Source organism: Salvelinus fontinalis, chromosome 8 (assembly GCF_029448725.1).
Source record: "Salvelinus fontinalis isolate EN_2023a chromosome 8, ASM2944872v1, whole genome shotgun sequence".
In the NCBI taxonomy this organism is placed as follows: domain Eukaryota; kingdom Metazoa; phylum Chordata; class Actinopteri; order Salmoniformes; family Salmonidae; genus Salvelinus; species Salvelinus fontinalis.
In genome coordinates, this window is record NC_074672.1 from 38,507,593 (window position 1) to 38,532,632 (window position 25,040).

General features: G+C 42.5%; 1 protein-coding gene across 1 annotated transcript in view; it reads left to right on the plus strand.

Annotated features, from left to right (window-relative positions):
• Positions 1 to 15,828, plus strand: part of LOC129861217 (cytochrome P450 3A30-like) — a 52,399-nt gene extending 36,571 nt beyond the window's left edge. Inside the window, exons 12-13 of the mRNA XM_055932433.1 lie at positions 14,875 to 15,037; positions 15,273 to 15,828. Coding sequence (XP_055788408.1) covers positions 14,875 to 15,037; positions 15,273 to 15,368 — 259 coding nt within the window. The 3' untranslated portion in view covers positions 15,369 to 15,828. The remainder of the gene's footprint in view (positions 1 to 14,874; positions 15,038 to 15,272) is intronic.
• Positions 15,829 to 25,040: the final 9,212 nt, after the last annotated feature.

The following is a 25,040-nucleotide window of genomic DNA, read 5'->3' on the forward strand; positions in this document are numbered from 1 at the left end:
TGACCACCACTAGTTATAGAGCCTTTAGAGTTACTGACCACTACTAGTTATAGAGCCTGTAGAGTTACTGACCACTACTCTAGTTATAGAGTCTGTAGAGTTACTGACCACTACTAGTTATAGAGCATGTAGAGTTACTGACCGCTACTAGTTAAAGAGGCTGTAGAGTTACTGACCACTACTCTAGTTATAGAGTCTGTAGAGTTACTGACCACTACTAGTTATAGAGTCTGTAGAGTTACTGACCACTACTCTAGTTATAGAGTCTGTAGAGTTACTAACCACTACTAATTATAGTCTGAAGAGTTACTGACCACTACTCTAGTTTTAGAGTCTGTAGAGTTACTAACCACTACTAATTATAGTCTGAAGAGTTACTGACCACTACTCTCTTTATAGAGCTAGTGGAGTTACTGACCACTACTCTGGTTATAGAGTATGTAGAGTTACTGACCAGTACTAATTATAGAGTCTGTAGAGTTACTGACCACTACTAGTTATAGAGTCTGTAGAGTTACTGACCACTAATAGTTATAGAGTCTGTAGAGTTACTGACCACTAATAGTTATAGAGCCTGTAGAGTTACTGACCACTACTAGTTATAGAGGCTGTAGAGTTACTGAACACTACTCTAGTTATAGAGTCTGTAGAGTTACTGACCACTACTAGTGAAAGAGGCTGTAGAGTTACTGACCACTACTAGTTATAGAGTCTGTAGAGTTACTGACCACTAATAGTTATAGAGCCTGTAGAGTTACTGACCACTACTAGTGAAAGAGGCTGTAGAGTTACTGAACACTACTCTAGTTTTAGAGTCAATAGAGTTACTGACCACTACTAATTATAGAGTCTGTAGAGTTACTGACCACTACTAGTTATAGAGTCTGTAGAGTTACTGACCACTAATAGTTATAGAGCCTGTAGAGTTACTGACCACTACTAGTGAAAGAGGCTGTAGAGTTACTGAACACTACTCTAGTTATAGAGTCTGTAGAGTTACTGACCACTACTAGTTATAGAGTCTGTAGAGTTACTGAACACTACTAGTTATAGAGTCTTTAGAGTTACTGACCACTATTCTAGTTATATAATCTGTAGAGTTACTGACCACTACTCTAGTTATATAGTATGTAGAGTTACTGACCACTTCTAGTTAATGTCTGTAGAGTTACTGACCACTACTCTAGTTATAGAGTGTGTAGAGATACTGACCAGTACTAGTTATAGAGTCTGTAGAGTTACTGACCACTACTAGTTATAGAGCCTGTAGAGTTAGTTACTGACCACTACTAGTTATAGAGCATGTAGAGTTACTGACCGCTCCTCTAGTTATAGTCTGTAGAGTTACTGACCACTACTAGTTATAGAGCCTGTAGAGTTACTGACCATTACTAGTTATAGAGTCTTTAGAGTTAGTGACCACTACTAGTTATAGAGTCTTTAGAGTTACTGACCACTACTAGTTATAGTCTTTAGAGTTACTGACCACTACTAGTTATAGTCTGTGGAGAACTGACCACTACTAGTTATATAGTCTTTAGAGTTACTGACCACTACTAGTTATAGAGTCTTTAGAGTTACTGACCACTACTAGTTATAGAGTCTTTAGAGTTACTGACCACTACTAGTTATGGAGTCTTTAGAGTTACTGACAACTACTAGTTATAGTCTGTGGAGAACTGACCACTACTCGTTATATAGTCTCTAAAGCTGCTGACTGCTATTCTACTTATAGAGTCTCTAGAGCTACTAACCACTACTAGTTATATAGTCTGTAGAGTTACTGACCACTACTCTAGTTATAGAGTCTGTAGAGTTACTGACCACTACTCTAGTTATAGAGTCTGTAGAGTTACTAACCACTACTAATTATAGTCTGAAGAGTTACTGACCACTACTCTATTTATAGAGCTAGTGGAGTTACTGACCACTACTCTGGTTATAGAGTATGTAGAGTTACTGACCAGTACTAGTTCGAGAGTTTGTATAGTTACTGACCACTACTCTAGTTATAGAGTCTGTAGAGTTACTGACCACTACTAATTAAAGAGTCTGTAGAGTTACTGACCACTACTAGTTATAGAGTCTGTAGAGTTACTGACCACTACTAGTTATAGAGCCTGTGAGTTACTGACCACTACTAGTTAAAGAGGCTGTAGAGTTACTGAACACTACTCTAGTTATAGAGTCTGTAGAGTTACTGACCACTACTAGTTATAGAGTCTGTAGAGTTACTGACCACTATTCTAGTTATATAATCTGTAGAGTTACTTACCACTACTCTAAGTATATAGTATGTAGAGTTACTGACCACTTCTAGTTAATGTCTGTAGAGTTACTGACCACTACTCTAGTTAATGTCTGTAGAGTTACTGACCAGTACTAGTTATAGAGTCTGTAGAGTTACTGACCACTACTAGTTATATAGCCTGTAGAGTTACTGACCACTACTAGTTATATAGTATGTAGAGTTACTGACCACTTCTAGTTAATGTCTGTAGAGTTACTGACCACTACTCTAGTTATATAGTCTGTAGAGTTACTGACCACTACTAGTTATAGAGCCTGTAGAGTTACTGACCACTACTAGTTATAGAGTCTGTAGAGTTACTGACCACTAATACTTATAGAGCCTGTAGAGTTACTGACCACTACTCTAGTTATAGAGTCTGTAGAGTTACTGACCAGTACTAGTTATAGAGTCTGTAGAGTTACTGACCACTACTCTAGTTATAGAGTCTGTATAGTTACTGACCACTACTCTAGTTATAGAGTCTGTAGAGTTACTGACCACTACTAGTTATAGAGTCTGTAGAGTTACTGACCACTACTAGTTATAGAGCATGTAGAGTTACTGACCGCTACTAGTTAAAGAGGCTGTAGAGTTACTGACCACTACTCTAGTTATAGAGTCTGTAGAGTTACTGACCACTACTAGTTATAGAGTCTGTAGAGTTACTGACCACTACTCTAGTTATAGAGTCTGTAGAGTTACTAACCACTACTAATTATAGTCTGAAGAGTTACTGACCACTACTCTAGTTATAGAGTCTGTAGAGTTACTAACCACTACTAATTATAGTCTGAAGAGTTACTGACCACTACTCTATTTATAGAGCTAGTGGAGTTACTGACCACTACTCTGGTTATAGAGTATGTAGAGTTACTGACCAGTACTAGTTCGAGAGTCTGTATAGTTACTGACCACTACTCTAGTTATAGAGTCAATAGAGTTACTGACCACTAATTATAGAGTCTTTAGAGTTACTGACCACTACTAGTTATAGAGCCTGTAGAGTTACTGACCACTACTAGTTATAGAGCCTGTAGAGTTACTGACCACTACTAGTTATAGAGGCTGTAGAGTTACTGACCACTACTAGTTATAGAGTCTGTAGAGTTACTGAACACTACTAGTTATAGAGTCTTTAGAGTTACTGACCACTATTCTAGTTATATAATCTGTAGAGTTACTGACCACTAATCTAGTTATATATTATGTAGAGTTACTGACCACTTCTAGTTAATGTCTGTAGAGTTACTGACCACTACTCTAGTTATAGAGTGTGTAGAGTTACTGACCACTACTAGTTAAAGAGCATGTAGAGTTACTGACCGCTCCTCTAGTTATAGAGTCTGTAGAGTTACTGACCACTACTAGTTATAGAGCCTGTAGAGTTACTGACCATTACTAGTTATAGAGTCTTTAGAGTTAGTGACCACTACTAGTTATAGAGTCTTTAGAGTTACTGACCACTACTAGTTATAGTCTTTAGAGTTACTGACCACTACTAGTTATAGTCTGTGGAGAACTGACCACTACTAGTTATATAGTCTTTAGAGTTACTGACCACTACTAGTTATAGAGTCTTTAGAGTTACTGACCACTACTAGTTATAGAGTCTTTAGAGTTACTGACCACTACTAGTTATAGAGTCTTTAGAGTTACTGACCACTACTAGTTATAGAGTCTTTAGAGTTACTGACCACTACTAGTTATGGAGTCTTTAGAGTTACTGACCACTACTAGTTATGGAGTCTTTAGAGTTACTGACCACTACTAGTTATAGTCTGTGGAGAACTGACCACTACTCGTTATATAGTCTCTAAAGCTGATGACTGCTATTCTACTTATAGAGTCTCTAGAGCTACTAACCACTACTAGTTATATAGTCTGTAGAGTTACTGACCACTACTCTAGTTATAGAGTCTGTAGAGTTACTGACCACTACTCTAGTTATAGAGCTAGTGGAGTTACTGACCACTACTCTGGTTATAGTATGTAGAGTTACTGACCAGTACTAGTTCGAGAGTCTGTATAGTTACTGACCACTACTCTAGTTATAGAGTCTGTAGAGTTACTGACCACTACTAATTAAAGAGTCTGTAGAGTTACTGACCACTACTAGTTATAGAGTCTGTAGAGTTACTGACCACTACTAGTTATAGAGTCTGTAGAGTTACTGACCACTAATAGTTATAGAGCCTGTAGAGTTACTGACCACTACTAGTGAAAGAGGCTGTAGAGTTACTGAACACTACTCTAGTTATATGGTCTGTAGAGTTACTGACCACTACTAGTTATAGAGTCTGTAGAGTTACTGAACACTACTAGTTATAGAGCCTTTAGAGTTACTGACCACTACTAGTTATAGAGCCTGTAGAGTTACTGACCACTACTCTAGTTATAGAGTCTGTAGAGTTACTGACCACTACTAGTTATAGAGCATGTAGAGTTACTGACCGCTACTAGTTAAAGAGGCTGTAGAGTTACTGACCACTACTCTAGTTATAGAGTCTGTAGAGTTACTGACCACTACTAGTTATAGAGTCTGTAGAGTTACTGACCACTACTCTAGTTATAGAGTCTGTAGAGTTACTAACCACTACTAATTATAGTCTGAAGAGTTACTGACCACTACTCTCTTTATAGAGCTAGTGGAGTTACTGACCACTACTCTGGTTATAGAGTATGTAGAGTTACTGACCAGTACTAGTTCGAGAGTCTGTATAGTTACTGACCACTACTCTAGTTATAGAGTCAATAGAGTTACTGACCACTACTAATTATAGAGTCTGTAGAGTTACTGACCACTACTAGTTATAGAGTCTGTAGAGTTACTGACCACTACTAATTATAGAGTCTGTAGAGTTACTGACCACTACTAGTTATAGAGTCTGTAGAGTTACTGACCACTACTAGTTATAGAGTCTGTAGAGTTACTGACCACTACTAGTTATAGAGCCTGTAGAGTTACTGACCACCACTAGTTATAGAGCCTTTAGAGTTACTGACCACTACTAGTTATAGAGCCTGTAGAGTTACTGACCACTACTCTAGTTATAGAGTCTGTAGAGTTACTGACCACTACTAGTTATAGAGCCTGTAGAGTTACTGACCACCACTAGTTATAGAGCCTTTAGAGTTACTGACCACTACTAGTTATAGAGCCTGTAGAGTTACTGACCACTACTCTAGTTATAGAGCCTGTAGAGTTACTGACCACTACTCTAGTTATAGAGTCTGTAGAGTTACTGACCACTACTAGTTATAGAGCATGTAGAGTTACTGACCGCTACTAGTTAAAGAGGCTGTAGAGTTACTGACCACTACTCTAGTTATAGAGTCTGTAGAGTTACTGACCACTACTAGTTATAGAGTCTGTAGAGTTACTGACCACTACTCTAGTTATAGAGTCTGTAGAGTTACTAACCACTACTAATTATAGTCTGAAGAGTTACTGACCACTACTCTAGTTATAGAGTCTGTAGAGTTACTAACCACTACTAATTATAGTCTGAAGAGTTACTGACCACTACTCTCTTTATAGAGCTAGTGGAGTTACTGACCACTACTCTGGTTATAGAGTATGTAGAGTTACTGACCAGTACTAGTTCGAGAGTCTGTATAGTTACTGACCACTACTCTAGTTATAGAGTCAATAGAGTTACTGACCACTACTAATTATAGAGTCTGTAGAGTTACTGACCACTACTAGTTATAGAGTCTGTAGAGTTACTGACCACTAATAGTTATAGAGCCTGTAGAGTTACTGACCACTACTAGTGAAAGAGGCTGTAGAGTTACTGAACACTACTCTAGTTATAGAGTCTGTAGAGTTACTGACCACTACTAGTTATAGAGCATGTAGAGTTACTGACCGCTACTAGTTAAAGAGGCTGTAGAGTTACTGACCACTACTCTAGTTATAGAGTCTGTAGAGTTACTGACCACTACTAGTTATAGTGTCTGTAGAGTTACTGACCACTACTCTAGTTATAGAGTCTGTAGAGTTACTAACCACTACTAATTATAGTCTGAAGAGTTACTGACCACTACTCTAGTTATAGAGTCTGTAGAGTTACTAACCACTACTAATTATAGTCTGAAGAGTTACTGACCACTACTCTCTTTATAGAGCTAGTGGAGTTACTGACCACTACTCTGGTTATAGAGTATGTAGAGTTACTGACCAGTACTAGTTCGAGAGTCTGTATAGTTACTGACCACTACTCTAGTTATAGAGTCAATAGAGTTACTGACCACTACTAATTATAGAGTCTGTAGAGTTACTGACCACTACTAGTTATAGAGTCTGTAGAGTTACTGACCACTAATAGTTATAGAGCCTGTAGAGTTACTGACCACTACTAGTGAAAGAGGCTGTAGAGTTACTGAACACTACTCTAGTTATAGAGTCTGTAGAGTTACTGACCACTACTAGTTATAGAGTCTGTAGAGTTACTGAACACTACTAGTTATAGAGTCTTTAGAGTTACTGACCACTATTCTAGTTATATAATCTGTAGAGTTACTGACCACTACTCTAGTTATATAGTATGTAGAGTTACTGACCACTTCTAGTTAATGTCTGTAGAGTTACTGACCACTACTCTAGTTATAGAGTTTGTAGAGATACTGACCAGTACTAGTTATAGAGTCTGTAGAGTTACTGACCACTACTAGTTATAGAGCCTGTAGAGTTAGTTACTGACCACTACTAGTTATAGAGCATGTAGAGTTACTGACCGCTCCTCTAGTTATAGAGTCTGTAGAGTTACTGACCACTACTCTCTTTATAGAGCCTGTAGAGTTACTGACCATTACTAGTTATAGAGTCTTTAGAGTTAGTGACCACTACTAGTTATAGAGTCTTTAGAGTTACTGACCACTACTAGTTATAGTCTTTAGAGTTACTGACCACTACTAGTTATAGTCTGTGGAGAACTGACCACTACTAGTTATATAGTCTTTAGAGTTACTGACCACTACTAGTTATAGAGTCTGTAGAGTTACTGACCACTACTAGTTATATAGCCTGTAGAGTTACTGACCACTACTAGTTATGGAGTCTTTAGAGTTACTGACGACTACTAGTTATAGTCTGTGGAGAACTGACCACTACTCGTTATATAGTCTCTAAAGCTGCTGACTGCTATTCTACTTATAGAGTCTCTAGAGCTACTAACCACTACTAGTTATATAGTCTGTAGAGTTACTGACCACTACTCTAGTTATAGAGTCTGTAGAGTTACTGACCACTACTCTAGTTATAGAGTCTGTAGAGTTACTAACCACTACTAATTATAGTCTGAAGAGTTACTGACCACTACTCTATTTATAGAGCTAGTGGAGTTACTGACCACTACTCTGGTTATAGAGTATGTAGAGTTACTGACCAGTACTAGTTCGAGAGTTTGTATAGTTACTGACCACTACTCTAGTTATAGAGTCTGTAGAGTTACTGACCACTACTAATTAAAGAGTCTGTAGAGTTACTGACCACTACTAGTTATAGAGTCTGTAGAGTTACTGACCACTACTAGTTATAGAGCCTGTGAGTTACTGACCACTACTAGTTAAAGAGGCTGTAGAGTTACTGAACACTACTCTAGTTATAGAGTCTGTAGAGAAACTGACCACTACTAGTTATAGAGTCTGTAGAGTTACTGAACACTACTAGTTATAGAGTCTTTAGAGTTACTGACCACTATTCTAGTTATATAATCTGTAGAGTTACTGACCACTACTCTAGGTATATAGTATGTAGAGTTACTGACCACTTCTAGTTAATGTCTGTAGAGTTACTGACCACTTCTAGTTAATGTCTGTAGAGTTACTGACCACTACTCTAGTTATAAAGTGTGTAGAGTTACTGACCACTACTAGTTATATAGCCTGTAGAGTTACTGACCACTACTAGTTATATAGTATGTAGAGTTACTGACCACTTCTAGTTAATGTCTGTAGAGTTACTGACCACTACTCTAGTTATATAGTCTGTAGAGTTACTGACCACTACTAGTTATAGAGCCTGTAGAGTTACTGACCACTACTAGTTATAGAGTCTGTAGAGTTACTGACCACTAATACTTATAGAGCCTGTAGAGTTACTGACCACTACTCTAGTTATAGAGTCTGTAGAGTTACTGACCAGTACTAGTTATAGAGTCTGTAGAGTTACTGACCACTACTCTAGTTATAGAGTCTGTATAGTTACTGACCACTACTCTAGTTATAGAGTCTGTAGAGTTACTGACCACTACTAGTTATAGAGTCTGTAGAGTTACTGACCACTACTAGTTATAGAGCCTGTAGAGTTACTGACCACTACTAGTTAAAGAGGCTGTAGAGTTACTGACCACTACTCTAGTTATAGAGTCTGTAGAGTTACTGACCACTACTAGTTATAGAGTCTGTAGAGTTACTGAACACTACTAGTTATAGAGTCTTTAGAGTTACTGACCATTATTCTAGTTATATAATCTGTAGAGTTACTGACCACTACTCTAGTTACAGAGTCTGTAGAGTTACTGACCACTACTAGTTATAGAGCCTGTAGAGTTACTGACCACCACTAGTTATAGAGCCTTTAGAGTTACTGACCACTATTAGTTATAGAGCCTGTAGAGTTAGTTACTGACCACTACTAGTTATAGAGCATGTAGAGTTACTGACCGCTACTAGTTAAAGAGGCTGTAGAGTTACTGACCACTACTCTAGTTATAGAGTCTGTAGAGTTACTGACCACTACTAGTTATAGAGTCTGTAGAGTTACTGACCACTACTCTAGTTATAGAGTCTGTAGAGTTACTAACCACTACTAATTATAGTCTGAAGAGTTACTGACCACTACTTTAGTTATAGAGTCTGTAGAGTTACTAACCACTACTAATTATAGTCTGAAGAGTTACTGACCACTACTCTATTTATAGAGCTAGTGGAGTTACTGACCACTACTCTGGTTATAGAGTATGTAGAGTTACTGACCAGTACTAGTTCGAGAGTCTGTATAGTTACTGACCACTACTCTAGTTATAGAGTCAATAGAGTTACTGACCACTACTAATTATAGAGTCTGTAGAGTTACTGACCACTACTAGTTATAGAGTCTGTAGAGTTACTGACCACTACTAGTTATAGAGCCTGTAGAGTTACTGACCACTACTAGTTAAAGAGGCTGTAGAGTTACTGAACACTACTCTAGTTATAGAGTCTGTAGAGTTACTGACCACTACTAGTTATAGAGTCTGTAGAGTTACTGAACACTACTAGTTATAGAGTCTTTAGAGTTACTGACCACTATTCTAGTTATATAATCTGTAGAGTTACTGACCACTACTCTAGTTATATATTATGTAGAGTTACTGACCACTTCTAGTTAATGTCTGTAGAGTTACTGACCACTACTCTAGTTATAGAGTGTGTAGAGTTACTGACCACTACTAGTTATAGAGCATGTAGAGTTACTGACCGCTCCTCTAGTTATAGAGTCTGTAGAGTTACTGACCACTACTAGTTATAGAGCCTGTAGAGTTACTGACCATTACTAGTTATAGAGTCTTTAGAGTTAGTGACCACTACTAGTTCGAGAGTCTGTATAGTTACTGACCACTACTCTAGTTATAGAGTCAATAGAGTTACTGACCACTACTAATTATAGAGTCTGTAGAGTTACTGACCACTACTAGTTATAGAGTCTGTAGAGTTACTGACCACTACTAGTTATAGAGCCTGTAGAGTTACTGACCACTACTAGTTAAAGAGGCTGTAGAGTTACTGAACACTACTCTAGTTATAGAGTCTGTAGAGTTACTGACCACTACTAGTTATAGAGTCTGTAGAGTTACTGAACACTACTAGTTATAGAGTCTTTAGAGTTACTGACCACTATTCTAGTTATATAATCTGTAGAGTTACTGACCACTACTCTAGTTATATATTATGTAGAGTTACTGACCACTTCTAGTTAATGTCTGTAGAGTTACTGACCACTACTCTAGTTATAGAGTGTGTAGAGTTACTGACCACTACTAGTTATAGAGCATGTAGAGTTACTGACCGCTCCTCTAGTTATAGAGTCTGTAGAGTTACTGACCACTACTAGTTATAGAGCCTGTAGAGTTACTGACCATTACTAGTTATAGAGTCTTTAGAGTTAGTGACCACTACTAGTTATAGAGTCTTTAGAGTTACTGACCACTACTAGTTATAGAGTCTTTAGAGTTACTGACCACTACTAGTTATAGAGTCTTTAGAGTTACTGACCACTACTAGTTATAGAGTCTTTAGAGTTACTGACCACTACTAGTTATGGAGTCTTTAGAGTTACTGACCACTACTAGTTATGGAGTCTGTAGAGTTACTGAACACTACTCTAGTTATAGAGTCTGTAGAGTTACTGACCACTACTAGTTATAGAGTCTGTAGAGTTACTGAACACTACTAGTTATAGAGTCTTTAGAGTTACTGACCACTATTCTAGTTATATAATCTGTAGAGTTACTGACCACTACTCTAGGTATATAGTATGTAGAGTTACTGACCACTTCTAGTTAATGTCTGTAGAGTTACTGACCACTACTCTAGTTATAGAGTGTGTAGAGTTACTGACCAGTACTAGTTATAGAGTCTGTAGAGTTACTGACCACTACTAGTTATAGAGCCTGTAGAGTTACTGACCACTACTAGTTATAGAGTCTTTAGAGTTACTGACCACTAATACTTATAGAGCCTGTAGAGTTACTGACCACTACTCTAGTTATAGAGTCTGTAGAGTTACTGACCAGTACTAGTTATAGAGTCTGTATAGTTACTGACCACTACTCTAGTTATAGAGTCTGTAGAGTTACTGACCACTACTAATTAAAGAGTCTGTAGAGTTACTGACCACTACTAGTTATAGAGTCTGTAGAGTTACTGACCACTACTAGTTATAGAGTCTTTAGAGTTACTGACCACTACTAGTTATAGAGTCTCTAGCGGCTCCTGTCTGGCGGACGGCTCAGTGGGCTCATGGCAGACGGGCGGCTTTGCAGGCTCATGGCAGACGGGCGGCTTTGCAGGCTCATTGCAGACGGATGGCTCAGATGGCGCTGGGGAGACGGATGGCTCAGATGGCGCTGGGGAGACGAGCAGTTCAGTCAACGCTGTGCAGACGGCAGACTCCTGCCGGCTGAGGCGCACTGTAGGCCTGGTGCGTGGTGCCGGGACTGGTGGCACCGGACTGGGGACACGCATCTCAGGGCTAGTGCGGGGAGCAGCAACAGGACGCACAGGACTCTGGGGACACACAGGAGGCTTGGTGCGTGGTTTAGACACTGGTGGTAAAGGGCTGGAGACACGCACCATATAGCTAGTGCGTGGAGGAGGCACTGGTGGTACTAGGTTGGGGCGGGGAGGTGGCGCCGGAAATACCGGACCGTGCAGGCGTACTGGCTCCCTTGAACGCCGAGCCTGCCCAACCTTACCTGGTTCTATGCTCCCCGTCGCCTGACCAGTGCGGGGAGGTGGAATAACCCGCACCGGCCTATGTAGGCGAACCGGGGACACCATGCGTAAGGCTGGTGCCATGTACGCCGGCCCGAGGAGACGCACTGGTGACCAGATGCGTTGGGCCGGCTTCATGACAAATGGCTCAACGCTCAGTCTAGCCCGGCCGATACGTGGAGCTGCAATGTACCGAACCGGGCTATGCACGCGTACAGGAGACACCGTGCGCTCTACTGCGTAACACGGTGTCTGCCCGTACTCTCGCTCTCCACGGTAAGTACAGGGAGTAGGCGCAGGTTTCCTACCTGACTTCGCCACACTCCCTTTAAGGCCCCCCCCAAGAAATTTTTGGGTTGTACTCACGGGCTTCCAGCCTTGTCTCCGTGCTGCCTCCTCATATCGCCTCCTCTCGGCTTTCGCTGCCTCCAGCTCTTCACGAGGGAGGCGATATTCTCCAGGTTGATCCCACGGCCCCTTACCATCCAGTATCTCCTCCCATGTCCAGAAATCCTTTGTGGGTAGGTCCTGTTGCCGCCTTCCATGCCGCTTGGTCCTATGGTGGGTAATTCTGTCACGATCGTGTGGCGGATTGACAGACCAAAATGCAGCAGTTGGAAAATAAGCCATCTTCTTTTATTTTAACACGAAGATGAACACGACACAAAAACACTTTAACAAAACAATAAAATAACAAAACGACCGTGAAGCTACAAACGTTGTGCACCAACATAAAGGCTACTAACGTTCTTACATAGACAATTACCCACACCTAATGAGAGCCTATGGCTACCCTAAATAAGGCTCCCAATCAGAGACAACCGAAATCAGCTGTCTCTAATTGGGAACTCATTCAGGTAACCATAGACTCTCCTAGAATACTAACCACCATAGACAATACTAAACATCTACACTCAACACAAAACCATATACTACACCCATTAACCCCTTTACCAAATAAACACCCAAAACAACAAAACATAAACATTCCCCATGTCACACCCTGACCTAACTAAAATAATAAAGAAAACAAAGAATAATAAGGCCAGGGCGTGACAGTAGCATTGCTGAACACTACTCTAGTTAAATATTCTGTAGCATTGCTGAACACTACTCTAGTTAAATATTCTGCAGCATTGCTGAACACTACTCTAGTTAAATATTCTGTAGCATTGCTGAACACTACTCTAGTTAAATATTCTGCAGCATTGCTGAACACTACTCTAGTTAAATATTCTGTAGCATTGCTGAACACTACTCTAGTTTCTGCAGCATTGCTGAACACTACTCTAGTTAAATATTCTGCAGCATTGCTGAACACTACTCTAGTTAAATATTCTGCAGCATTGCTCAACACTACTCTAGTTAAATATTCTGTAGCATTGCTGAACACTACTCTAGTTAAATATTCTGTAGCATTGCTGAACACTACTCTAGTTAAATATTCTGCAGCATTGCTGAACACTACTCTAGTTAAATATTCTGCAGCATTGCTGAACACTACTCTAGTTAAATATTCTGTAGCATTGCTGAACACTACTCTAGTTAAATATTCTGTAGCATTGCTGAACACTACTCTAGTTAAATATTCTGCAGCATTGCTGAACACTACTCTAGTTAAATATTCTGCAGCATTGCTCAACACTACTCTAGGTAAATATTCTGTAGCATTGCTGAACACTACTCTAGTTAAATATTCTGTAGCATTGCTGAACACTACTCTAGTTAAATATTCTGTAGCATTGCTGAACACTACTCTAGTTAAATATTCTGTAGCATTGCTGAACACTACTCTAGTTAAATATTCTGTAGCATTGCTGAACACTACTCTAGTTAAATATTCTGTAGCATTGCTGAACACTACTCTAGTTAAATATTCTGTAGCATTGCTGAACACTACTCTAGTTAAATATTCTGTAGCATTGCTGAACACTACTCTAGTTAAATATTCTGTAGCATTGCTGAACACTACTCTAGTTAAATATTCTGCAGCATTGCTGAACACTACTCTAGTTAAATATTCTGTAGCATTGCTGAACACTACTCTAGTTTCTGCAGCATTGCTGAACACTACTCTAGTTAAATATTCTGCAGCATTGCTGAACACTACTCTAGTTAAATATTCTGTAGCATTGCTGAACACTACTCTAGTTAAATATTCTGTAGCATTGCTGAACACTACTCTAGTTAAATATTCTGTAGCATTGCTGAACACTACTCTAGTTAAATATTCTGTAGCATTGCTGAACACTACTCTAGTTAAATATTCTGTAGCATTGCTGAACACTACTCGAGTTAAATATTCTGCAGCATTGCTGAACACTACTCGAGTTAAATATTCTGCAGCATTGCTGAACACTACTCTAGTTAAATATTCTGTAGCATTGCTGAACACTACTCTAGTTAAATATTCTGCAGCATTGCTGAACACTACTCTAGTTAAATATTCTGTAGCATTGCTGAACACTACTCTAGTTAAATATTCTATAGCATTGCTGAACACTACTCTAGTTAAATATTCTGCAGCATTGCTGAACACTACTCTAGTTAAATATTCTGTAGCATTGCTGAACACTACTCTAGTTAAATATTCTGTAGCATTGCTGAACACTACTCTAGTTAAATATTCTGTAGCATTGCTGAACACTACTCTAGTTAAATATTCTGTAGCATTGCTGAACACTACTCTAGTTAAATATTCTGCAGCATTGCTGAACACTACTCTAGTTAAATATTCTGTAGCATTGCTGAACACTACTCTAGTTAAATATTCTGCAGCATTGCTGAACACTACTCTAGTTAAATACTATGCAGCATTGCTGAACACTACTCTAGTTAAATATTCTGTAGCATTGCTGAACACTACTCTAGTTAAATATTCTGCAGCATTGCTGAACACTACTCTAGTTAAATATTCTGCAGCATTGCTGAACACTACTCTAGTTAAATATTCTGCAGCATTGCTGAACACTACTTTAGTTAAATATTCTGCAGCATTGCTGAACACTACTCCAGTTAAATATTCTGTAGCATTGCTGAACACTACTCTAGTGTTGGACACAGTGCTAAATGCTACTTTGATCTGAACACTCCTCTGTCCTCAGGTTCAGTAAGGAGAACAGAGAGAACATTGATCCCTACACCTTCCTTCCGTTTGGGATGGGGCCGAGGAACTGTATCGGCATGAGATTCGCCCTCCAGGCCATTAAGCTGGTGATAGTAGAGATCCTCCAGAGCTTCAGTTTTGTCACCTGCAAGGAGACAGAGGTGAGATTACTGATCGTCTCAATGGGATTATTAGTGTGCTTGAGTCTTTGTGTGTATGCGTGCAAGTTTTTGAATATGTTGGTGGTGAATGTTGGCTTGTGATGGCATATCTTTGTGTTGTTGACTGTAGTAGCTTAGGTTCTCAAAACAGAATTAAACCGTAACTGATTACATTGAGAGACTGTGTGGTGTATTCATGTCCATTTTTATATTGACTTCCTGGATGTGTCCTCAGGTTCCTCTGGAGCTGTTTGACAACGGCTTCCTCGCCCCAACGAAGCCCATCAAACTGAAGCTGGTCCCCCGTGTTGTGGCCCCCAGCCAGGATTGAGAGGAGAGGCACAGGTATACAGGACAATACCCTGTTAGTCTAGCCAAGTCAGTTCCTGCTTCAGTCAAACATGGCAATGAGTAAATTGTCTAAAGGGCAAGGCAACCTTCCTGTTGGAAGGGATCAGCTTAGACTCATTGATATTCCAGGCTTATACTCTGGAATTAGTACAATTTATTGATTTTATAGTGAAGAAACTACCCAACTAGCTATATTTATAAAATATTGACGTGTGTAGGCTTTTGGTCTCATATTTTCAGGAATCCCTTGTGTAGTAACCTGGTATATTTATGTTTACCAATAGATGGCAGTATTGACTCAAGACGGGGGTTTGCTTCCCGCTATCCGTAGCTATTTCCTATGTCTGCCTATTTAACTATGATTAAGAAAGCTTCAGAGAGGTTTAAGCCAGGTGCATAAGATAATGTAAATCTAAGTTACAATTAAATACTAAACCGTATGTAAGTCTCATGAGTCGTAATTCTAAGAAACCTTTAAGGATACTACACCTTGAAATTAAGATGACTCGTCTCAAGGGTCATGCAATGAGTATAAAGTGAATACAATATGGACAATTGTAGTAACCATGTGTGCCTTCATTTGTTTTGTAAAATAATTTCTGTTCAGGCATTGAATAAACACAGATCTCTAACTAACTTACCTGCAAGAGACTGCTGCAGCACAATGTACATGTCAGAGCCGTGTGTATAGGTGGCGGGGAAGTCATGCGCAGGAGAGTTAAACTGAGTGTAATGGAGACTTTTAATAAATGTCCATATAACAATGCTCCAAACACGAACAATGTACATACGTAAAAAATAAACATGGGTACGAGGACCCGTCGCACACCTATACATCAAATAACAACAGTTGACATAAAACAATCCCTGACAAAGACATGAGGGGAAGCAGAGGGTTAAATACACAAGAGGTAATGGATGGGATTGAAAACAGGTGTGTGGGAAGACAAGACAAAAGCAATGGAAAATGAAAAATGGGTCGATGATGGCTAGAAGACCGGTGACGTCGAATGCCGAACACCGCCCGAACAAGGAGAGGCAACGACTTCGGCAGAAGTCGTGACAGTACCCTCCCCCTGACGCGCGGCTCCAGCAGTGCGTCGACACCGGCCTCGGGGACGACCCGGAGGGCGAGGTGCAGGGCGACCCGGATGGAGGCGGTGGAATTCTTTTAACATGGAAGGATCTAAAGCGTCCTCCACCGGAACCCAGCATCTCTCCTCCGGCCCGTACCCCTCCCAGTCCACGAGGTACTGAAGACCCCTCGCCCGACGTCTCGAATCCAAAATGGATCGAACAGAGTACGCCTGGACCCCCTGGAGCGGGCCAGCCACCACCGGCCTGAGGAGAGTCACATGGAACGAGGGGTTAATACGGTAATTAGTGGGCAGTTGTAACCTATAACATACCTCGTTTACTCTCCTCAGGACTTTAAACGGCCCCACAAACCGCGGACCCAGCTTCCGGCAGAGCAGGCGGAGGGGCAGGTTTCGGGTCGAGAGCCAGACCCTATCCCCTGGTGCGAACACCGGGGCCTCACTGCGAACACCGGGGCCTCACGACGGTCTCCGCCAATTTTCTGGCGCCTTATGGCGCACTGAAGGTGGACGTGGGCTGCCTCCCAGGTTTCCTCAGCGCGCCGAAACCAATTGTCCACCGCAGGAGCCTTGGTCTGGCTCTGATGCCGAGGAGCCAGAACCGGCTGATACCCTAATACACATTGAAAAGGAGTGAGGTTAGTGGAAGAGTGACGTAGCGAGTTCTGGGCCATCTCTGCCCAGGGCACGAACTTCGCCCACTCCCCTGGCCGGTCCTGGCAATAGGACCGCAAAAACCTGTCCACATCCTGGTTAACTCTCTCCACCTGCCCATTACTCTCGGGGTGAAAACCTGAGGTAAGACTAACCGAGATCCCCAGACGTTCCATGAACGCCTTCCAGACCCTTGATGTGAACTGGGGACCCCGATCAGACACTATATCCTCAGGCACCCCATAGTGCCGGAAAACGTGTGTAAACAGGGCCTCTGCAGTTTGTAAGGCCGTTGGGAGACCGGGCAACGGGAGGAGACGACAGGACTTCGAAAACCGATCCACAACGAACAGGATCGTGGTGTAAAACTGTCAGGACCCGGTGCGAGAAACAGTCACTAATAATCGTCAGAACCCAGAAGATGAGCCAGACACAGCAGTACTAGAGATGGTGGTTTAATTAAAAGAACAAAATCTTCAGGCAAAGAAACTAAATCCACAATGTCCAAAAATAAAGCCAAGAGGCACAAAATGGAAAACCTCCAAAATACAAAAGAAACTCCACAAAGTGGTAAAAAAACAGCAGGGAAAAACAAACCTCAAAAGACTACTCAAATAATACACAAGAACTAAACCAGAGAACCTCTGGAAAATCCAACAAGAGAAATATCTGTATAAAACAAGGCTTGGGCTGGGACAGGGTGCTAACTTACAAACACTGAGCAAGGAACTGAGGAACACACAGGGTTTAAATACTAACAAGGGAATGACCTACAGGTGCAAACAATAATTAGAGCAAGAAAAAACAAAAGGTACAAAAAAGGTGCAATGGGGACATCTAGTGACCAAAACCCGAACAGTCTTGGCCAAAACCTGACAGAATCCCCCTCCTAGGAACGGCTCCTGACGTTCCTACCAGCCTTCTCAGGGTGGAGGGTCCTGAACTGACGAATGAGGTCAGGGTCCAGTATGTCCTTGGCAGGAACCCAGGAGCGCTCCTCGGGACCGTAGCCTTCCCAGTCCACCAGATACTGTGAAGGTGGAAGATCAGTCAAAAAATCCACCGACAGGTGCCACCATGGCCGTTGAGGAACAGGTAAAGGTTGAAGCTTACCTCTGGGCAGGTGTCTAGGAGCCTTGCACTGGGCGCACACCGAGCAGGAGGAAACATAAATCCTCACGTCCTTAGCTAAAGTGGGCCACCAGTACCTCCCATCAAGACAGCGCATCGTCCGACCTATCCCAGGATGACCAGAGGAGGGTGACGTGTGAGCCCAATAGATCAATCGGTCGTGGACAGCAGACGGAACATACAGACGACCAGCTGGACACTCAGGAGGAGAGGGCTCTGCACGTGACGCCCGCTCAATGTCCGCGTCCAGCTCCCACACTACTGGCGCCACCAAACATGAAGCTGGGAGTATGGGAGTGGGATCCATGGACCGCTCCTCTGTGTCATACAGCCGAGACAATGCGTCTGCCTTGACGTTCTGGGAGCCTGGTCTGTAAGTAAGGGTAAACACAAAACGAGTGAAAAACATGGCCCACCTTGCCTGACGAGGATTCAGTCTTTTCGCCTGCCGGATGTACTCCAGATTGCGGTGGTCAGTCCAGATGAGAAAAGGGTGTTTATCCCCCTCAAGCCAATGCCTCCACGCCTTCAAGGCCTGTACGACAGCTAACAGCTCCCGGTCCCCCACATCATAGTTTCGCTCCGCCAAGCTGAGCTTCTTCGAAAAGAAAGCACAGGGGCGAAGCTTCAGTGGCACACCCGAACGCTGAGAGAGCACTGCTCCTATCCCAGCTTCGGATGCGTCCACCTCCACTATGAATGGCAAAGAGGGATCCGGATGAGCCAACACAGGCACCGAGGTAAACAGAGTCTTCAGGTGTCCAAAAGCCCTGTTCGCCTCAGCCGACCACTGCAAGCGCGCCGGGCCCCCCTTTAGCAGTGAGGTAATGGGAGCAGCCACCTGACCAAAACCCCGGATAAATCTCCGGTAGTAATTGGCAAACCCTAAAAAACGCTGCACCTTCTTTACCGTGGTTGGAGTCGGCCAATTACGCACGGCTGTAATGCGGTCGCTCTCCATTTCCACTCCTGAAGTGGAAATCCGATGCCCTAGGAAGGAGATGGATTGTTGGAAGAACAAGCATTTCTCAGCCTTGACATATAAATCATGCTCCAACAGGCGACCAAGCAACCTGCGCACCAGGGACACATGCTCGGCGCGTGTAGCGGAGTATATTAGAATATCATCGATATACACCACTACACCCTGCCCATGCAGGTCCCTAAAGATCTCATCTACAAATGATTGGAAGACTGATGGAGCATTCATCAACCCATATGGCATGACAAGGTACTCATAATGACCTGAGGTGGTGCTAAATGCTGTCTTCCACTCATCACCCTTCCGAATACGCACCAGATTGTACGCACTCCTGAGATCCAATTTTGTGAAGAAGCGTGCCCCGTTCATTAACTCAATAACTGTATTTATCAGAGGTAACGGGTAACTATATTTCACAGTGATTTTATTGAGATCTCGATAATCAATGCACGGGCGTAAACCGCCATCCTTCTTCTTCACAAAAAAGAAACTCGAAGAGGCTGGTGAAATGGATCGCTGAATGAACACCTGACGCAGGGATTCAGAGATATATGTATCCATAGCTACCGTCTCCGCTTGCGACAGGGGATACACGTGACTCCTGGGATATGCAGCGTCTACCAGGAGATCTATCGCACAATCCCCCCGTTGATGGGGTGGTAATTGAGTCGCCTTCTTTTTACAGAAGGCGAGAGCCAAATCGGCATATTCAGGGGGAATGCGCACGGTGGAGACCTGGTCTGGACTTTCCACCGTAGTAGCACCAACGGAAACCCCTAAACACCTACCTGAGCACTCTCGCGACCACCCTGTGAGAGCCCTCTGTGGCCAAGAAACAGTGGGGTTATGACAAGTTAACCAGGGTAGGCCTAGCACCACAGAATACGCAGGAGAATCAATAAGGAAAAGACTAATCTTCTCCTTGTGACCCTCCTGCGTTATCATACACAAAGGTGCGGTGACCTCCCTGATAAACCCTGAACCTAATGGTCGACTATCTAAGGCATGAATAGGGAAAGGCATATCCACAGAAACAATAGGGATCCCTAAACTATAAGCTAAATCTTTATTAATGAAATTCCCAGCTGCGCCTGAATCTACTAGCGCCTTATACTGGGAATGCAGGGAAAAATCCGGAAAAGTGACAGAGACAAACATTAGTGAGACAGAGGGCTCTGGATGAGAATGGTGCCTACTCACCTGGGGTGATGCCAGAGTGCCCTCCCTGCCTTCTTTATTCCCAGAGGAACCAACCCGGCACCGATCAACAGTGTGATCTCTGCGACCATAGATGGTGCTCGAGCGGGAACCCCCTCCGGTCTCCCTGCGCACCATCCCTCCCAATTCCATAGGTTCGGGAGAGAGGGTGCGGGAGGATGGAACAACCAGACCCCGATCTAGACGTCCACGAGTAGCCAGCATGTTGTCCAGCCTGATGGACATGTCCACCAGCTGATCGAAGTTGAGGGTGGTGTCTCTACAGGCCAGCTCCCGACGGACGTCCTCGCGTAGACTACAACGGTAATGGTCGATCATGGGCCTGTCGCTCCATCCAGCGCCGGCAGCCAAGGTCCTAAACTCCAAGGCGAACTCCTGTGCACTCCTCTTCTCCTGCCTCAGATGATAGAGGAGCTCACCCGCCGATCTGCCTTCGGATGGGTGGTCGAATACCTTCCAGAAATGGCGGATGAACTCCTCAAAATGGTCCAACGCCGCATACTCCTCTCTACGCACACCGCTGGCCCACTCCAGGGCTTTCCCGGTGAGGCATGAGATGAGGGCGTAACTCTTCTCACGGTCAGATGGTACTGGAGAGACCGTGGCCAGATATAAGTTCAGTTTTAGGAGAAAGCCCTGGCAGCTGGCAGTATCTCCATTGTATCTTGTGGGTAGGGATAAATGGATCTTGTTATCTTCAGGAGGAGGAAAAGCGTTCGACGGAAATACCGGTTGTGGTGGTAGAGGCGCTGGAAAAACTCCCTGTCTCTCCAAGCGATCCATATTCTGGACAATGCGATCCATGGCAGCGCTCAGACTGTCAATCTCCTCCGCTTGATCCATGACGCGTTCCTCTAGCTCCATGAACGAAGTGTCTCGTCCTGCTGACTTCATAGTGACGGTCAGCGATTCTGTCAGAGCCGTGTGTATAGGTGGCAGGGAAGTCAGGCGCAGGAGAGTTAAACTGAGTGTAATGGAGACTTTTAATAAATGTCCATATAACAATGCTCCAAACACGAACAATGTACATACGTAAAAAATAAACATGGGTACGAGGACCCGTCGCACACCTATACATCAAATAACAACAGTTGACATAAAACAATCCCTGACAAAGACATGAGGGGAAAGAGAGGGTTAAATACACAAGAGGTAATGGATGGGATTGAAAACAGGTGTGTGGGAAGACAAGACAAAAGCAATGGAAAATGAAAAATGGATCGATGATGGCTAGAAGACCGGTGACGTCGACCGCCGAACAGCGCCCGAACAAGGAGAGGCAACGACTTCGGCAGAAGTTGTGACAGTACAACCAATATATAATATATGACCATGAATTATCTCATGCTATTACTGATGTAAGATAGTATGCCTCATATAACCCTCTTATAAAACTCACATACCAAGTCCACCAACCCCTCCTGTATATTATGCTTTGCAATAGAATGCCTGAGAAGGTCACCTCCTCTGTTTGTGCTTTATGGTATTTTGGAATGTGTTATGTAATTATTTAATCTGTAGTGTAATTCTAACAGTAATACTGCTGGACTGAAGTAAATGTTTTCTACCTGATAGACGAGCTGTTTGAGTTGAATCTGTTCTGTTCCCCAGTCACCTGTACATTCACCTGTTCCCCAGTCACCTGTACGTTCACCTGTTCCCCAGTCACCTGTACATTCACCTGTTCCCCAGTCACCTGTACGTTCACCTGTTCCCCAATCACCTGTACGTTCACCTGTTCTCCAGTCACCTGTACGTTCACCTGTTCCCCAGTCACCTGTACGTTCACCTGTTCCCCAGTCACCTGTACGTTCACCTGTTCCCCAGTCACCTGTACATTCACCTGTTCCCCAGTCACCTGTACGTTCACCTGTTCCCCAATCACCTGTACGTTCACCTGTTCTCCAGTCACCTGTACGTTCACCTGTTCTCCAGTCACCTGTACGTTCACCTGTTCCCCAGTCACCTGTACATTCACCTGTTCCCCAGTCACCTGTACATTCACCTGTTCCCCAGTCACCTGTACGTTCACCTGTTCCCCAGTCACCTGTACGTTCACCTGTTCCCCAGTCACCTGTACGTTCACCTGTTCCCCAGTCACCTGTACGTTCACCTGTTCCCCAGTCACCTGTACGTTCACCTGTTCCCCAGTCACCTGTACGTTCACCTGTTCCCCAGTCACCTGTACATTCACCTGTTCCCCAGTCACCTGTACATTCACCTGTTCCCCAGTCACCTGTACATTCACCTGTTCCCCAGTCACCTGTATGTTCACCTGTTCCCCAGTCACCTGTACGTTCACCTGTTCCCCAGTTGTGTGTAGCCCTGTTAACCTTTTTATATCTGGAGAGAAAAAAAATCTACCAACATGAATTTCTCTAGTTGTAAACTATCAAAATAAAGAAAGTCGCACACTCCATGTATAAACTCCCAGCATATACATTTATAAGTCTTGTTCATAAAGGAAAATGTGTTCATAAGAAGGGCCTGAGATCAAAGTCAATATTCAGACCACTAGGGATCAATGTTTTTAGATAGTAAACCATAAATCCTACCTGGATGTATGGATTATCAAAGTGAAGGATGCATTACACACAGATTTATACACAAAGCCCACAGATCGCAATACCTTGCTATGTGCGGAGAGTATGCATCCCCTTCCCGTCAAGAATGGTCTACCATATAGCCAGTTATGCAGGGTTAAACTAATCTGTGGCCACCAGACACATTTTGACAGCAATGCTAAAAAAAAAATGACAGATACATTTAAAATGAAAGGCTACAAGTACAAAACTCTTGATGCTGCAATGATGAAAATAAAACCAAGAGAGGAATTACTAAAAACTCAACCAAAGAAGAAAAACAATGCAACCGTCTTTTGCACTAAGTACACCAAGGGTTCGGAGAAATTCTTTTACATTTTTTTAATTTTTATTTAACTAGGAAAGTCAGTTAAGAACAAATTCTTATTTTCAATTACAGCCTAGGAACAGTGGGTTAGCTGCCTTGTTCAGGGGCAGAACAACAGATTGTTACCTCGTCAGCTCAGGAATTCAATCTTGCAACCTTTCGGTTACTAGTCCAACACTCTAACCACTAGGCTACCTGCTGCCCCAAATGAAAGCAATTCTGAAAAATCACTGGCATATTCTGCAATCAGACAAAAAAATCGCACATCTCTTCTAGGTATCCCCACTGGTGGTCTATAAGCGTCGTCGCAATATTGGAGATAGTTTGGTGAGATCTGACCTGCCCCCTGAGCCCACTCACACTCTTGACATCTATCCCAAATGGGAACTACAAATGTGGCTCATGCTCACAGTGCAATAGCACTATAAAAACATATTTCTTCAGACACCCACATACAGGTCGAAAGATCCCTGTTAGGGGTAACATCTCATGCTAGACCAAGGGAGTAATCTATCTCATCACCTGTTCATGTGGAAAAGCCTACAAAGGGAGGCTTACTGGATATCCTATCTAAATACATTGACCCCTTGTGGTCTGAATATTGACTTTGATCTCAGGCCCTTCTGATGAACACATTTTTCCTTTATGAACAAGACTTGTGAATGTATATTCTTTCTACAGCTTATTAGCGTACACCTAATATTTTCCCCCTGTTGATGATGCTCATTATACATTAAGGTTGAACCAAAAGATTATATGTAACAAATATGAAATGAAATACGAAATTATTATTTGAAATTGAATGAAACAATAATGTATGTTGACGCTAATATGATGTACAATATTCCTTTATGTTCATATATCATAACAATAGCGTAATTTTTAATATGCCATATACTATTTTTTAACAGTTTCACTAATTAATTTTAATTAACTTAATCATTATGATTATTGTCATTGGTTGGACTAATTGCACTGTTTGTCTACATAACCTGGTTCAAGTATTCATGACATTACCCTGAGGAAGGCACAGTGATGCCGAAATATTGGTAAATTACCATTAAATTGCTGGGAGTTTATACATGGAGTGTGCGACTTTCTTTATTTTGATATTTATAGATTATTCGCCGTTAGTCAGTACCTCCACACAAACTATTTTTTCTGGGTGTGCACCAGCTCATGTTTTTTAATCTAGTTGTAACCTACCTAACACAGAGACACCTACTGCTCAGGAGGCTGAAGAAATTCAGCTTGTCACCAAAAGCACTCACAAACTTCTACAGATGCACAATCGAGAGCATCCTGTCAGGCTGTATCACCGCCTGGTACGGCAACTGCTCCGCCCACAACCGTAAGGCTCTCCAGAGGGTAGTGAGGTCTGCAGAACGCATCACCGGGGGCAAACTACCTGCCCTCCAGGACACCTACACCACCCGATGTCACAGGAAGGCCATAAAGATCATCAAGGACAACAACCACCCAAGCCACTGCCTGTTCACCCCGCTATCATCCAGAAGGCGAGGTCAGTACAGGTGCATCAAAGCAGGGACCGAGAGACTGAAAAACAGCTTCTATATCAAGGCCATCAGACTGTTAAACAGCCACCACTAACATTTAGCGGCCGCTGCCAACATACTGACTCAACTCCAGCCACTTTAAA